Source organism: Alligator mississippiensis, chromosome 13, assembly GCF_030867095.1.
Source record: "Alligator mississippiensis isolate rAllMis1 chromosome 13, rAllMis1, whole genome shotgun sequence".
Lineage (NCBI taxonomy): Eukaryota > Metazoa > Chordata > Crocodylia > Alligatoridae > Alligator > Alligator mississippiensis.
This window is the reverse complement of record NC_081836.1, coordinates 11,998,274-12,015,172: the sequence shown is the minus strand read 5'-3', so window position 1 is coordinate 12,015,172 and position 16,899 is coordinate 11,998,274. Positions and strand designations below refer to the sequence as shown.

Here is a 16,899-nt window from a genome sequence, read left to right as displayed (position 1 = left end):
AGGTCATCAGGGGTTCTGCAGAGAGGTTGGGGGTAATGGCAGAGCAGGCTGGGAGGCAGTGCACCTCCATTACCAGGCTGGGTCGCCTGCCTCCGCATCAGGCTTCAAGATAAGGATAGGAATAGGGGGAAGGGTTCCATAGCAGAAGTGATACAAAAGGGGTCTGTTTCTTTAGGAAGGTTGCAAACCACTCCCTTAAAGAAACTTATCGTTGCTCTGGGTGATTGGGGGCACCCAACACAATGTGGGTGTTTATAACAGGAAAGTGGAAATCTGTAGTTTGGGGCCTTGTTTGTTTGATTGGGTGCTGCTAATCTTAGAATACCACACTGACTTAGGCTACTTAGGAATGCCTTTTCTTTGAATTGGTGTGTTCCCTTTCCTCCTTCAGTGAAAACAAGTTGTTTTCATTCTAATGCAGTGGATTTTTCTGCACTCTAAGCTACTTACTTTGGGGGTTTTTTTCTTGTTTTAGCTTTGCTTACCTTAAGGATATTTGCTTTTCTTCAGATGTTGTGCTGTTTTTGCCCTCCTTTCCCTTTCTGCAGTACACCTTTTTATCCTTGGCTCCCCTATGATGCTGTAGGATTTGATATTCCCCTTTTCTGACCTCAATCATTTATCTGTCTGTTTCTTTGTATGTCAAAAAGCGAGTTAATATGCGAAGACTCGGAGGAAAACAGGCTTAAAAATGAAAGAGTTTATTACAGAAATGGAAAACTTTTGAAATTAAAATATATATATAATGTCCATTGCATAGACTTTGCAGGTTTGCATAGAATGCTTTTCTAATATACAGTATGAATAGTCAACATGTACATAAGGCATTTCCCAGGAATCTTCAGTCTCCTGTTTCATACAAGACAGACATTTTAAATTGGGCTCAAGCCCTCTTTAAAAAAAAAAACTGAGTAAAAGTAGGTTTATTAACTATAAGCATCTTTTTTCATTCAAGCAACAGTGCGGCTGCAGGAAGAATCTTTTAACAATTATTTTCAAGTGCCTTTGTGTAAGAAGACAACACAGTTTTATTCAAAGCAAAACCTTTAGGCAGTGCTTAAAAAAGCACTCTGAGCAAACTTTGAAACTTTTGGGCATGATGCCAGCCCAGTGAGTGAGGACTTATTTTTTCATTTTTCCTGGCACTTGAGGATTCCAATAGAGCTTTTCTCATAGATGTATTGGTTTGAATTTTTATTACAGTCATATAAAGAGAAGCATATTTAATGCATTTCCCTTCTTCCTCCAGTACATGGACAGCTTGTCCCAATTTGCTGGTAGGCATTTATGAAGTATGTCTCTCAAAATCAGTGGGACAGAGACCTGAAACTGAGGGAACAATCTTATGCTTGTGAGCCATAAGGCAGAGTGTTAAATACTAGCCTCTCTACACTATATGAATTCTTTATAAATGAAAAGGGAAAATTAACAGTAGCTAAAAATTAAGGTTTGAGCATCATAAAATAGAGAACCAATGGAGCAATGCTTCAAATTCAGCTTGGCTTTTGAGTGACAACCCAAGTCAGTCAAGATGCCTTCTCTTAGTATGTTGTGTTGTCCACGGGATGCTTTGTTGTATTAGGGTCTCACATACTCTATCCCTTGTTTACTAGCATTTCAGTTGAACATTAAAAGAACCTTCTCCCCTTGCTGTTTGGGAATAATGTAAGTAGTAAGCTTCTCACCATGTTTATTCCCTGTTCACTTTGAGACTTTCTGCCATTGTGATAAAGGGGGCCACTATTTTGGTCTTTCTGTGCTATAAACAAAATAAAGGTGCAGCTGGGAATCTATTTGTTAAAGCCCACAGAATGGCATCTTAGCATCCTGAAGGACCTTCTAGTGTTCCTATTGCATACGTGTATCCTCGAGAGCTGCCCCATATCTGTATCCCCCAAAGCAGGTGGGGCAGGCCCCTCCCAGGCTGTGCCCTCTGGGACTACCTTCTTGCATAGGATCCTTCCTGTGCCAGGAAAGCGGTGGTAAAACTCTAGGACAGAACAAATATGATCTTCCAATGCCCAGATTTTCAACTTGATTTTTCCTGTGTGGGGAGGATGGACCCAGTAACTGGAGACACATTTTGAGAGTTATTTCTAAGCTAGTAATTGCTTAACACTTTAAAACACATCTTCTCTCTCTCTCTTTCCTTTCTCTCTCTTGGACTTGGTAGAAACTGTCTCCCTTGACAAAGACTGGATCCACCCTTAGTAAACGTAGACATTACAGAGATGGCAAGGAGGAGATAAAAGCTTTCTTCCTAGAGATCTCTGAGTGGTCAAATCCTACAGCAGCTCAGCTAATCCCAATGCTAGTGTATCCACAATACTGTTCCTGAAGGTGCTGCTAGTACAGGAGGTCCCAATCCTAACCTTTGGAGCAAAGCGCCATAACATGAGAGAACTTGGCTTGGCAAAAATGTGCCTGCCTTCTTTCCTGTGGCTGCTTCAATATTAATATGTAATGTGTAGTCATTATATAGCCCTGGCATTAGCACACCTTGTAGATGAAGTAAACCATTTCTGTGGAGTGTTTGAAGATGTCAGGCTCTTCCTCTTCTAGGCAGTGGGGTCGCTGTGGCTGTACAATGAAGTGGTTTTCTTTAGGGCTTGAAATCTTCCGCCCGTATCTTCATCTCAACCCTCTTCAGGGAGTAGGTTGAGCCATACCAGCCATACCAAGTGATGCCATCCATGTTCTTGGTGTGTTCTCCCTTGCGGTAGTAAACCCCATTCAGGTTGGAGTCTGTGCAGCAGTTGTACCAGTATCCACCTTTCAAGAAACAGATGAATTGAGTCATTACCAGTTTTTAAGCAGTGTATGACATTGTTGTAGGATTTTAATATGTATTACTGTCCTTCTCCAAGGAGTAAGGGAGGGAGAGTGTGCAGACATTACTTAGATATGTGTGCATTTATGTGTACACACACACACACACTCACTCACTCACACACACACACTCACTCTCTCTCTCTCTCTCTCTCTCTCTCTCTCGCTTAATAAAAAAAATGCAGATAATTTCATGTGTCACTGACTGCAGCTACCTCTGTGATAGCCAGGTAGATAGCTGATGCATAGTACACTGACCGGCAGTGTAGGCAGGTAAAATATTGGTCAAGAACACCAGGGCAAATGCTGATATGTACGAAAAGCACAACTGAATCTCTCTGAAGTAAATACTGAGCAGACCAGGTTTTAATTGTTAAATTGCCCAGATTAGTGCACACTCCAAAAATGGTCGTTGGTTCAGTGAAAGAGCGTTCAAATGCTAATGACTTAAAATGATCAATGAGCCTCACTCCAATCATGATGGCACCTCTGAGTTGCATAGAGCAGTTTGTTCAGACACGAGCAGAGAAGAAGGTTGCCTTACCTTTGCGGAACTTGGCACAGTCATCCACACACTTGTCATTGTCCTTGTCCTTGGTGCTGAAGGCTGTGTTGTTGTGGTACCTTAGGGAGTCGCGCCCTGTGGTGCCCGTGTAGTTCCCCAGGAAAAGGCGGTAGCTATTTAATTCATTGCTCAGGGTGAAGTGGTTGTATTGTGCATAGCGGATGTTGCCTTCCCAGTCCTGCCCCCAGGGGTGAACAGGAAATAGCGTCCGTTAGAAAACGTCCTAAGCCAGCTTTGCAAGCAGTGTTTACTTAATATGTATGTAGCATGTCTCGTCTGTGCCCTACAACAGAGCAGCTGGATTTGCAGTGGTAACTTCAGTCTCTTAGCATGAAGGCGAGAGGTCAGATTGCAGGAACCCCTCTGACAAGGCAAACGGCATCTGTCACTTAGCACAGCAGTCCACCTAGCAACCATGGCATCTTGCCTGCTAGTCTGGTCTGCACTGTCATTAAGGGTTGTACACAGGAATCTGGTGTGCTTTCCTTGCATCCATCACCTTGTCCTGTTGCTGTAGTTGGCCTTTACTCTTTGTTTTGTGTGGGGTTTTTTTGGGTGTGTTGTTTTCCCTCCCTCAAGCAGTGGCTTTTTGATTGTAAGAAAGCCCCAGGATACTCTGTTTCCTTTGTAAGCACAGGTCTGTGGGGCTGCAGTAACAACTGCCACGCCTCCAACTAGAAACTGGCATTAATGGACTGCATAGGTGGCTGCTCCTGGGGAGTGCAGTGCTTCCCCTCCTCCCTGTGTACCAGGTGTGCTGCCCCAACAAGTGCCCCAAAATCCAATATAACCCTTGCTGGGCATCCCTGCAGATTAAGTCCTTGGAAAGTGCTCAGCAGCTTTATCCCTCTATATCTTGGACTACTACCACTATACTTCAGTGGCTGGAAAAATTCACTCAAGGGTCTTCTAGTGCAGCATTTCCCAACCTGTGGGTCAGGACCCAAAAGTGGGTCGCAACAATAAACAAAAAGTTCACGAGCAAACTTTAAAAATGGGTCAAACTTTAAAAATGGATTCTCCTTTAAAGGAGAGAAATGTGGGAAACCATGGCTTTCCCAGCCTGCAAAAGAAGAGTTCCAGCTTGCGAGGGGCTGCTTGCACACACGTCTGCCCCACACATTGGGAGGGCTGGGGCCTGGGGGTTGGGGGCAGCAGGTAAGGAGTAAGGGGCACTGGGTCAGGACTAGGCACTGATGTTTACAAGTGAGGACTGGTACAAAAAAGGTTGAGAAGCACTGCTCTAGAGCATGCAGCTCCTCCCAAAATGCATTCTTAAGTTGCCAAAGGAGATGTTGTTATATTGACTCTGCAGTAGAGGATATTGCACTTCCCTGTCCCTGATGCTCTTACCCAATCCGCTTTGCATCACTGCCTACAACTTAGATGTGCCAGTCCTTTGACCGTCCACAGCTGCTAGGAGGTCATTTGTTTACCAAAGAGCTTGTCACTGCTGTGACCAAAAACTTGCCCATTACCTCCAGTTCCACGCGTAGCACAGTCGGGCGCCTGGAGAGCCGATAGATATGTTCATTACCCAGCCAGAAATCTCCCCGGATGTTGCCAAACCCCTCTTTGTACTGCTTCCAGTCCCGATTGAATGAAATCAGACCAACTTTGCGCCTCTGGATGACAGTCCAGCCACCACCATCTGTCTCCATGTCGCAGTACACCTGGAGTAGGAGAGAATGCAATGCTAACTAATCAGCAGGGTTTCTAGGGTCCATTTCCAGTTCCACAATACAAGACCCTCCACACTAAACCCCCCTTTTAAGGGAGTTGACTTATTTGCCGACAGTCATGAAAGACTGATCTGCTCAGCACCTTTTCCCCCACTCTCCATCCCTTTCCCCCAAAACCTTCCAATGCAAGTTCCTGATCTAAGAGATGAGACATGACTTAACAGATGCAGTGTGCGATGTCCCTGTTTTCTCTGTTTTAAAAATTGGACTTTGAGATAAGGGTAGATTGTGGAGGAGATTATACAGGCACGTGGCTTGCATGCATGGCATCCTCACCTCCAGTTCAGGGCTCCCCAGGAAGTCATCAGGGGGCAGCTTGTAAACCCCAGAGATTCTGTAATTCCTCTGGTAAAGGGAGGAGCAGTCATAGACAGCATCTGCATAAATTAAAGGCAGGAAGTAAGGAAGAATTCTTTCATTGCTGAAAGCCAATGAAACAAATGGCCCAGATACATAGTCTGTTAAATCTGATATTTCTGACCAAGTGGGCAAAGAGATGGGGTTTATTAGGCTTTGCAGTAAATTGCAAAATGCCATTACTGGACATGGTGCTAAAATAAACAGGTACTGCAGTTTATTTTTGGTACACTGAAAAATCTGAATTTTCTACTCTATGGATGAAGAGTTCATCCTTCTTGTAGCTTTTTAGCTCATTTGCCTAATGATGTCATTAAAATTCTAATTCTCAGGAGTGGAATTTACTTTCCCTTCACCTCTGGCTTTTTGCCATGAAAAAATACAGTGAACTGGCTTTGTGAGTTTGATCGGGGAGGCAGTGTTAGTGGTCTGGTTTCTTCTGGGTTGTGGGGTGCTGTGAAAGCAGCATACTTGTCACCCATGGGCAAGGAAATGCCAGTCAGTTAAAAGATGCATCTCTGACCTATTCAGGAGCAAAGCAGATGGGGCTCCCAGGTGCTACTGTCTCAGAGTCCTGATGGTGGGATCTTGAAGGAGACCAAAATGGGGAGCTCCCTAATGCTCTAACATACATCTAGGGGCTTCATTCATCATAGAAGAGCATCTTTTGTCTCTTAGCTTGATAATTTGACCTTTTGCTGCAGCATACAAAGCTCCAGGCTTCACAGGCATCTCTCATTTGGTTTAGAAATGCCACTGTGTTTGAATAAATGGAATTGATGGGAGAAGCCATATTTGCTGTCCCTGCAAATGGACAGTGCTTATCTGAAAACATGCTGCCAGCTACCATCCTGCAGCTGGGTATAATGACAGAGTTTGAACGGGGCACATTGTACAGCAATCTTTGTATCGTAGTCAGCAATGGAGATCATGGCATGTTAACCAGTTGGCCTTAGGATCCCCTTTCCCTCTGCCCAAGAGTCTGTTAAAGACCGCTGATTTGTAGAGCTGTTTTACAGAAAGGGAAAAAAACTAGTTGCAGTAAAGATTTATCCCACTGACAGCTCTCCATGTATTGCAGGGTGAATGACTCTCACCTGGCAGCATGAAACTCTGAATTCCCTGCATCTGGTTGCTCAAGTCCCTACTTGGCTGGCTTCTTCTGTGTGCTGAGTTATTTTATGAAACCACATTGCGGCTTTCCTCTGCCCTAATGAGACTCATTACAGTAAAACCTTTGCTTGTTCGAGATTTAAAATCTATACGAAGCAGTGTGTTAAAACCAACAAAGCTTCTCCTTTTCCGTTAACCAATGTGCTGATGGGCTTAGATTTATTTTGCCCTTGTAAAAGGAACTGAATAAAGGTGTTCAGCAAATCCCTCCATCCTGCACAATAGTCATTTTTGTAAGGAAATGTTAAACTTCTTGGAATGGCTTTGTTTTCCTCTCCATCCCAAGGCTTTTGTGCCTGGAATTTTTTAACAACATCAGGCCTAACGGACTAAATCATTAAAAAAGACAGAAAAAGGCTGGACCACAGATCATATTTGCATTCTGTCATCTTTCATTCAGACCTGGGCAACTGTGATGCACTTTGAAATTCTCTACCGGGGGAATGGAAGTACTTTAAGTTATTGAAATGTGTTGGAATGAGAAATATCAGAGATAATGCATCTTGCATCTAACGCCTTGGATCTCTGAGAGCTATTGCATGCATTTACTCTGGCACAAAGTCTCCAGTATTGGCTGGAAAGTTCCTCTAATTTATTTATTTTTTTTACCAACCTTTGGTCGCCTACCAGCATTCTGGACAATGAGGGAGTTTTATTGCCAGAGGCTTTCCCCAAACAAGCTGACTGCCTCTGTTCAATTTAGGATCTTAGTATGCAGAAAAGCAAGGAGAAAAGATGCATTAGACTGAGTCCCGCCTTGTGGAGTTTCAGGACCAATTCTGCCCTGCCAACCCTTAGATGAAGGCATATCTGACAACTGGATTTTTGTCTTCCTTGTAAAAGAGACTGAGAGGCTTTTTCCCTACTTTCTGTCTGCAGAAGTGCCCTGGGCGGACTGGTTTTGAGCATGCACAGTTACCAGCTGTCTTAGCAGGACATGCCAGCCTTAAGAGCTGCCGGATAATTTGATTTGTGCATTAAGAGGTGTCTGTGGGAGCTGGGAAACTCCCTCCTTACCAGCTGAAGTCTGGGTGACTGTCTGTGCCGCCTGGAGCTGCATGATGCCCATCTGGCTGTTCATTTCGGAGTACTTGCTCTCCACATCAGTGAGCCGGGACTCCAGGCTCTTGGTGATTTCTTCCAGCTTCATCGCCTGCATGACCACATTCACCCAGTCACCTTCCTGCTTCTTGTTGAGCTCCCCCATCATAGCGCTCAGATTGGCAATCTGCAGCTTGAGCTCCTTAACCTCATTGCAGCAGCCAGTCGTTTTGACCTGGGCATTGCTGTTAACTGTTCTCCTCTTGGGAGGCTTCTGCAGCCATGCAGGGTAGATGGCCAAGGACACAGTGAGAATGCAGAGCCATGCCAGCTGGGCAGTGACTTTGGCCGGCATTTTGCACTCCCAGCAGCAAGGAACTTCCAACTGGTTTCAAACAGAGTCAGCTGCGGATGGCTGGAGTGCAGTGGGCCCAGGTATGAAACTTTCTTAGTGCTGCAGCAAATGGGTATCTGAAGGCTGCTTCTCTTCCTCTCTGTCTCTCTCTTTTTCTCTCTCTCTGTCTCTCAATGAAGTGAACGTCCCAAAGGTGGAGTCTCAAGGGCTGTTTGGGTGTTGTTTTATTTTCCCCCAGCCGTTTCCTCTAGCAGTTTGTGCTCTTTGGAAACCTCTCGCACAGCATCTTAAATATCTTTCTCCCCTGTTTACCTCCACCCCTCTGCAACCCTACGCAGTACTCTAGCCCCTCCCAGCTCATCTGTTCATATCAGGTGCTTACCAAGTGAAATCAGTACAGGCTTAGGCCAAGAAAGGAGTGGGGGGTGCCTGGAGATTTCCCTCCACTCAGTTCTGCCACCTCAGGGTGGGGGAGAGGTCTAGGAAGTCGTGAGCATTTCCAGTAAACTTATTGGATTGTAGCCTTTTTGGTGACTAACTCTAGCACATTGGTAAACAGAAGAGCATCCAAAGTCCAGGATGGAAGGGCTCTCCAAGCTGGATGATTTTGTAAGAGCTTGAGCAAGGTGACCCCAAGGGGGAATACTTCACGTTACAGTCCAGTTAAAGCGTTCCCCGTGAGCCAAGTCTCCTGTGTGTTCATTTTGCCTTGCTTTGGTACAGAGCTTATTTTAGCCATTCAGCAGCTAATCCAGAGGATCCATTGCATCTGGACTAGGCATTTCTTAGAATCTAGAAGTGCTCCCTTCAGAGAGGTGCTCACAAGGGAACATGATGGAGGTTTACCAAAGTGTGTTGAGAAGATAAATCACATGCCACTGCTTCCCCACCCTCGGAAGACCAAGACGAAGGGTCAGTCGGCAGTGCCAAAAAGCAACCCCTTTTTAAAAAATGACAAAAAGATTCCCCTCCTCCCCCCCCCCCTTTCTTTTTTCTTTTGCACAATACACAATCAGTCTGGCAAAAACTTCAGGATTGTGGCAGGCAGGATCTTAACAGGGTTGGAGATGCAGGAATAGCCACTTGATGGGATAACTGGAACCTCCCAAGTTATGTAAACCAGAAGATTTCAAACTAAATCTTATAAATCCTCTCCCAGGTTCAGAGCAGTAAGCCAGGCGTTGGCTAGTGAGGTTAGGGGCTTTCAGCAGCCTCTTGCGTTTCTCCTGAGCAGTTTGAAGGCTTCTCCAGCTCCGTTCAGTCCCACAGTAGAAACAAAACCAACAGTGATAGTGCAGCCTGTGGACATAGGTGACTGATGGTAGCTCTCAATTCCCAGGAAGCAGATTATGCTGTAATTGTCCAATAGAGGGATTCTTATGCCTCCCTCCAAAGCGTTGAGTAGTGATCAGTGAGAGAGGCATGGTATCGGATTGAGCACGCATCTGATCCTATCTGATTGCTCCCATGGTAAAAAGTCATGGACGTCTGTTTCAATAAAAATCAATCTGCTGCGCCTGGTATGAAGAAAATGTGAACAGCACAATTGAGCCATGTTGCCCCAGGTGGAATTTCTTCTGTAGTCTAAAAAGGAAGTAGACTGCATGTCAATAAACTTTGCTACCCTGGTGCGTCTTGGAAGTGTGGAAATGGAATTGGCACCAGTATTCTGTTTCTCTTCTGCTCCCCAGCTTTGTTATACTTATTGCTGGAGACTTCAGTGCTAGGGGCTGATTGCCTTTCCAACTGGCCTAGTCACTTTTCAGCAGAACAGCAGCAATGACCCAGCAAGGTGAAAGGGAGCAGGAAGGTGAAAGTGCCAAAACATTTGCAGAGATGGAGTGAGGTGCTGGATACTGGTGAGGAGAGAGCACCGGTGATCAAAAATGCTGAGCAAAGAACATGGGCATCTTGGATTTCATTCTGACTGGCTCCTCCTGTGCAGTATGCTTTAGTCACACCCCTGCCAAGTAAGACACAAGCAGGCAAGGCTCCTATGCATTTCTGATGACCTGAGATGCCACCAAACTCTTTCAATCAGAAGTGACCGTCATTGTTTGCTGGAAGTGCTAAAGCCCCTCTATTTATGGCAGAGCAGTAGTTGCCGCTTCACTTGTTTTTCTCCTGTGGGCATTTCAAGAGCAAAATTGCTTTTTATGCCTCAGTCCAGCATGTGCTACCACACACAGACCAGAAGCCTGACCTTGTTTTGCTCTTGATCCTGTCTGAGCCCCCTTCTAGCCAGCACTTCTGCTTTTACCAGGGGGCAAATTCTTCTCATTTGCCAATGACAAGAAATATGTTTTGAGTCACAATTGAAGACTGAGAATGGAATGAGCTGAAGGCTTTTTTTTATTTTGTACCCTTTTTCTTTTCCTCAAAACCCACCTTCCCATTATTCCCCCTGTCCTACTACTTTCTTAGAAGGACGTGGGGCCAGCCTTTTCTCTGACCAGTTTTAAGTGTAGCTGTTCCCAGAAGAGATCTAGCAGAATTTCCCAGATCTCTGTGTAACCCAAAGTTGCGCTTGCTTTTGTTTGTCTGGGGTCTGGTATCCCAGCCATGCTCTAGGCTAACCTTCCCAGTCCGCTTTCCCTGGTAGTAGCATGGTGGTATAATACGTGTCCAGAAGACAGCAGATCCCTTTCCATGTCAGATAGCAAAACTGCTAGGATGTTAGTCACAGCTGGGTCTAATTACGGGGGTAGCCAGCATGGGGCCATTCCCTGTACAGACCGCATGTTGGTGTTATCTAATTGGAAGTGCATGTTAATGTAATCTAATTAGAAGCAGGTACCTCTTATACCTGGAGGGCTGGATTAAAGAGGGATGTGCTGAAATGCTGCAGCCCTCTGGGGAGCTGTTCCGGCAGGTGTGCAGGTTCAAAGCGGGTGAAGATCAGAATGAATTCAGTGCCCCAGGGTTGTTTATTTGGCATCTACTCACTGCAGAGCACCTTCCTTGCAGCTGGTAGGTGCTTTCAGAGACCTGCCTTGCTAGGGTTGCCTGTGAGATTGCTGAAGTTTTCAGCAATTTCTTCACTGTTGGCAATTTTCAGGAAATCTGCCCAGAGAAGAAATCTTGTGGGGGACTTAATTCAATTTCTCCCCCCTTCTCCCTACAGTGTGTAAAAAGCATCCATGTATCTAGCTTAGGGGTGGGCAAAATGCAGCCCATGGGCCGGATGCAGCCTGCCAAGCCATTCTGTCTGGCCCGCAGGGCCCCTAAAAATGTAGAGAATTAATATTTATCTGCCCCTGGCTGCCTGTCATGCGGCCTTCTGGCTTGCCAAAACTCAGTAAGCGGCCCTACACCCAAAATAATTGCCTGCCCTGATCTAGCTGAAGTGTTGGAAATATTCAGAATGCTCTTCTTTAATGCATCTGTTTGCAACCAGTAGTCTAATATTAGTTCCTAATTTCTTATTAAAGCCAAATAGAATTGCTGATAGTGCAACTTGATTGGTTATAGAAGCAATAATAAAGAATCTAGCTAATATCCAAAGACTAGTATATAACTGTCATCTTTGCCGACATCAAAAAATGTAATGTGAGAATTATTTAGGGCAACGCATCCTTATTCCCCATATTTGTGTTGGGGAAGTCTCTTGTGCTGACAGTAGAATGAGGACATACATTTCTTTAGAATCTTTGTGGCTGGAGCCAATAACTATAGTCCATTACCGTGGTTGTAAAAATAAATATGTACCGTAAAAATGCAATTTCCAAGAATAAAGTAATAGCTACATGGAAAGACTCAGTGCCTGTTGTATGTTTAATTACTAAACTATGTAAGGAAAAATGTAGCAAATGAGAAGCAAGTTGCTGATACTGTAACTGTTAAAATAGTATCTGATATTAATATTGCCTCTGCAATAGCCTTTTTTGTACATGTGGGGGCCAGAGTCTTGAGGTCTCTGGTCTTGCCTTCCTGCCCCAAATGTTTCCCCCTTACTATTTTTCTTACCTGTCTTTTATGGGGAAGGCAAAGGGAGACCTACTACTGCATGAGCAGTGGGAATAGGCATTTTACTGGTATGGTTTTCATTGCCTGTCCCTATGCTCCATGTGCAGGCTTTGCTATCAGTATTGGGAATCTGGCCCGCCTGAATGCCCGGCAATGATTTGGTGAGCCCTCACTGCAAATATGAAGGGGGCTTGATCCTGACTACTGAACAGATGGTCGCCACAGAGTTGTTTGAAAACGCCTTTGGCTGACACTGATTCTTTTCCCAAATTAATTTGCTTCCAACCTAGGAATATTTTTAATGGCTTGATGGAAATGTACTGCACTGTGTGTTTTATATGTCGGTGCAAGGTGGCGGATGTTAAGTATGTTGACTCAAGGATGCTTGGACACAGTAAACCACCAAACTGGGGAAAAAGAGCAGCAAAGGCAACTCCCTTTGCCCAAAAGTTCTGTTCCCCAAAGGGATCTGCAAGCCAGCAGGGCCCTCAGCTTCACCTTCCAGGAACAAGCTCCCAGCCTTTTTGTACAGGGGAAAATCACCTTGGGTTAGATGAGGGAAACTTTCAAAATGACAGGCAAGAAAGTTGCTTGCTAGGGGTGGAGAAAGGAGAAGAGTTCTCATCCCCTTTTGATTCCTCCATTGTGTTTTTACATCTGAGCATCTGCTTTCATGCAGAAACGTGGCTTTTCTCTGAAACTTTCTGGCTGATGTGAGATAGCGAGCATGTGCTCCCTCGCTGAGGGAAGTGTGGTTTGCAGCCACCTGAAAGATGCATTAAAACAAAGCTAATTTTATTGTGAGAAGACGGGGGAGGATCCAGTCTGCTTTTGCTTACTTACTGTTCTCAAATGTTTAATAAACTTTGATTGGCAGACAATATTGCTAGTGACTCTCAGAGAGCAGGAAGAACTGGAAAGCTCCCAAGGATATGTAAGGAAGAGATTATTTCTATTAAATATTAGACATAGAGGAAAATGTACGCAGGGGACAGAAGAGCCCATCATCGAAATTATTCCTGCTGGTAGAAGCAGCTGTTTCAATATCATTGTCTTCATGTTCCCAACCCTTGCCTGATTCCTTCTTGAAAACACAAGTTGCTTTCTCATTCATTGCTTGTTTCCTGAATTCATAGACCTAACATGACATGATCCAACAGACCTAACATAGACCTAACATAAGATGAATTCATAGACCTCTAACCTTCCATCCAGGAAGAGCACACACCAACTTCAGATGCTTTCCTAGCCTGATGAAGAGTATGTATACCCAAAAGCTTGCTAAGAAGAATTTTTCCAACTATTTGAGTTGGTCTAATAAAAGATATCAGATTTACCCAAAGAACTTTGTCTGCGTATGTCCTTAGACCAACACAGCTACAACCTATACCCCCGTAGACCTAACATTACACTCACGCTACTTTTTAAGTTGTATAAACACTCACACAGAAGATTTGAAGTATTTTGTCCTTGGTCATTAGGGCAGCATGTTCATTAGGAGGAGTCACTTTTTGTGACTGCTGCTGTTTGTCGTCAAAATAGTTGTCTCATCACAAGATTGCTGCCATCTTCCGATACCTGTCTTTCCATAACATGAAAATCTAAAGAAAGTCTCTTAAAATTGCAGCCTGATTAAGCAGGACTAGAGTTTGCCCAGTAATGACCAAGTCTCAAACATTAATGAGTCTGAACTGTGTTTTTTCAAAACGCATCAAGACTTGTCATTTTTGGTTTTGGTTTGGTTTTTTTGCATAGCTTTGGATGCCTAACTCATTTCCTTAACCAACATTACCTGCTCTCTTGAAGGATTCTGTACTCTCATCATATAGAGCAAATGTACCTTTTAATAGCTTTTGTCCTTGGCATCAGCTTTTGTTTCCTTCTCTGCTGCATGAATTATGGATGTATCAAAATCATTGTCAGTTATGTTGACGGAAATCAGTATTGCAAGCTGATTAGTTTCCATTATACAAGAAAACTACAGTGGGATTTACTTCTGCTTGGGATTACTGTATAAAATCATTGTGGGAATTGGAGAAATTCATGCATTATTTAATTCTATTAAAACTCCTCCATGATTATGAATTGGGTACTTGTGCTACTGTTGTGGGCTGTCATTTGAGTTGTGTGCGTCAAGACAGGGGTATCTTAGGAATTGGAAAAATCTCCTGCTGCCCTCTGTGTCTCTGTCTGGCTTTGATCTCCCCCATTGTTGCTCACAATAGAGTAGACAATGTAGCTGGCTCCTTACTCTGTTTGAAAGTTTTATTTATGGCATTTTTAAGACGTACTTAAGGATTTTAGTTGTGCTTTCATTTTGAGATGAGCAATTGACAACTTTTTCTTTTTTTGTGGTTTTCCTTGGGAAGAAAAAGCTGCTGTCAAAGAAAATGTCAAGTGTGTAGTTTCAAAGTTGTATGAAAACAAATGTAACTTCAGTGTAGGAGTTGAAAGATGATGAATTGCATCACATACTGATTCTCAACTAAACTGATTTAATGCACACTTTGGAAGCAAAATAGCACCTGCAATGCAAGGAAAGTTGGTGGAGGCGGAAGAAATGGGGTTCTGTTCAGAGGCTCCGGGTTTGAAGCTGAATGCCCGGTACATGCTGGAAACCTGGGTATCGCTAACAGAGTTTGTCTGTAGCATGAGCAGACTGGTACAAGATTTGTGCATAATTTGGTAGGTTTAGTTTCCAGGGTTGGTTTGTAATCAGCTCAATGTTCAGAAGTCCTGGGTATGAAACCCATTGTCCTTCCCCACCCCAACCCCGCTATTGAGTGCATCCTGGAGTATGCAAGTATATAGGCAATTAGTGCCACCTTGCCTTTGTCTGTGCTACAGAAAACAGTGTCTGTTTAGTCTTTTAGCTCAGTCCACTAACTCCTGTAGGAATTAAACTACCTTTTTTTCACTAGGACTGCAATATGGGGAAAAAGCATAGTCACATAGTGCTGAAAGGACCTCAAGAGTTCATCTAGGCTATCTGCTGTCTACTTGCTAGAAACATGATTAGGTACATCTAGATTATTCCTGACCTGTTCCTACAAAGCTCCATTGAGAATAGCTTGTCTCAGGTTCTATACCTATCATTAAAAATCTTTTTCTAATATCAAGCCTAACTCATGTTTGCTACAAATTAAGTGGAGTGCTTCTCCTTATCCCCACTGGACCTAGAGATAATCAGTAACTATCCTCTTTATAGTAATCTTTATAGTGAGTATTTTGAGCTAAGAACCTCTTGTTCTGCAATACGACACTTGGTAATAGAAGGATTAACTGACACGCTTTGTGTTGGGATGGACCGGCAAAGCTAAGGAGCTATTTCTTCACCTTTCTGTCCTAAAAGATTTTGATGATGAGCTTTGTCCAGAAACAGAGAGAAAATATCCATCTGATCCAAAGCCATAAAATTGCTGTGAATCCCGGTAATAACACTGTAACTAAAATCTCCAGCAGCTCTGCTGGACTGGAACATGAGTCCCTTGGGCTTCTGTGAGTGCCTGGCTGCTTCAATGTAGTGCTGTTCATTTTCTATCCAGTCTCCAACAGTGATAACTGGAAAACAGTCCTGTAATTCTTTAAGAATGTTACAAAATTTGAGAAGATTGTGCCTGAACAACCAATTAATGGCAAGTATCACAGGCCTCACTGAAGATAGGCAAGAGCAATAACTTCCAGAAGCTTGGTAGAGGGAACATGGCATGGCATTTTAATTCTAAACAGATGTTGTTAAGGGTGTTGCTATGGCTTTAGAAGTACTATAGCTGCTTTTAATGTTACTCACTGGCTTCCAGGAAAAGCACCTAGTCTGTCCCTCCCTGCTAACTTGTAAGAACGCTCATATCCAAAGAGGTGTGGGTCTGTTTTTAAATAACTCTTTTTCCTTTTGAAAACACATTCCAGGCAGCTGGAGTAATACAGATTTCAGGAACTGCTGCTATGTCTCCAATAATTGGTGAGGGAGAAGAGGAATCTGACAGATGAGAAAAGGCAGAAATCCCATCTAAGACATTTTTAAAAAAAGAGGAGGAGGAAAAGACTCCTACACCCAGAATCGAGCAAAAGACGGCAGAACCTCATTAATCTACACCCACAAGCGTTCTCTGCTTGCCAATGTAAGATTTAATAGGCAAGTTCCTGCAATGATTACCAACACTTCATTACTTTTAAGAAACAAGCTAGTGAATGCTCTGCAGTGTTATGCATTGCTGAAAATTTGACTATACCTCTCACATAGACAAAGCACACTTTAATGTATGAGCCTTGTTTTCTAAGGATTTTACTCTTTGTTATGGACCTGAAGGGAAAGACAGTGTGATAAGTCCATTTCTCTAACCATGCAGCATCTTTCCTGCCACATATAAACATTCTTACAGAATACTAATGCTCAGCATTCAGTAACTCTCCCTGAGCGTCCCAGTTGTTAATGTGAGTTTTTCCTGGCTAGTTAGAGGTTGTTGTGGTTATAAAACATGTTCATGCTTAAGGGCACCTTTGAAGCCTTTATGTGAAAGGAAGCAAAGGGTTAAATCAGCGGCAGTTCTAGAAGCTATTCCCTAAAGAGGAATAGTAGAAATATGTAGAGGGGCAAGTCTGCTTTCATTTACTCTCATAGCTGACACAGACATCTTTGTGCTTTCCTCCATACTACCCACTGATATGTCGAATTTCTTTACTGAACTTCCCTGCCAGTAGCAAGCATATTGTTTCTTTTCTCAAAACCCACCTTGGCCCTCATTTGTAAAACAAAATTGGGCAATTTATGACAGTTGGGTTGGGGACAGATAGAGATAGGTGGCAGTCCTGTCTACATTATATTTATACATTAAAACTTTCCATCTCTATATGAAATGTATTGCTTTCTG

General features: G+C 43.6%; 2 protein-coding genes across 6 annotated transcripts in view; one reads left to right on the top strand and one right to left on the bottom strand.

The window, feature by feature from the left end:
- MTOR (mechanistic target of rapamycin kinase) overlaps positions 1-16,899 on the top strand; it is a 102,734-nt gene that overhangs the window by 39,963 nt on the left and 45,872 nt on the right. The window lies entirely within an intron of this gene.
- Positions 686-9,860, bottom strand: ANGPTL7 (angiopoietin like 7). Its single transcript, XM_006259297.4, has 5 exons — positions 7,684-9,860; positions 5,413-5,513; positions 4,873-5,067; positions 3,374-3,572; positions 686-2,772 (listed from the first exon to the last, which is right to left on the bottom strand). Exons 1-5 carry the CDS (start codon positions 8,060-8,062, stop codon positions 2,603-2,605), a joined length of 1,044 nt encoding a protein of 347 aa, XP_006259359.1. The 5' UTR covers positions 8,063-9,860; the 3' UTR covers positions 686-2,602.

Excerpts from the sequence above, each read along its gene's own strand:
- ANGPTL7 (XM_006259297.4), bottom strand. The coding sequence starts at position 8,062 with ATGCCGGCCAAAGTCACTGCCCAGCTGGCATGGCTCTGCATTCTCACT. Across the intron at positions 5,514-7,683 it reads AGTCACCCAGACTTCAGCTG|ATGCTGTCTATGACTGCTCC; the intron begins GTAAGGAGGGAG and ends TAATTTATGCAG. Across the intron at positions 5,068-5,412 it reads TGGGGAGCCCTGAACTGGAG|GTGTACTGCGACATGGAGAC; the intron begins GTGAGGATGCCA and ends CTCCTACTCCAG.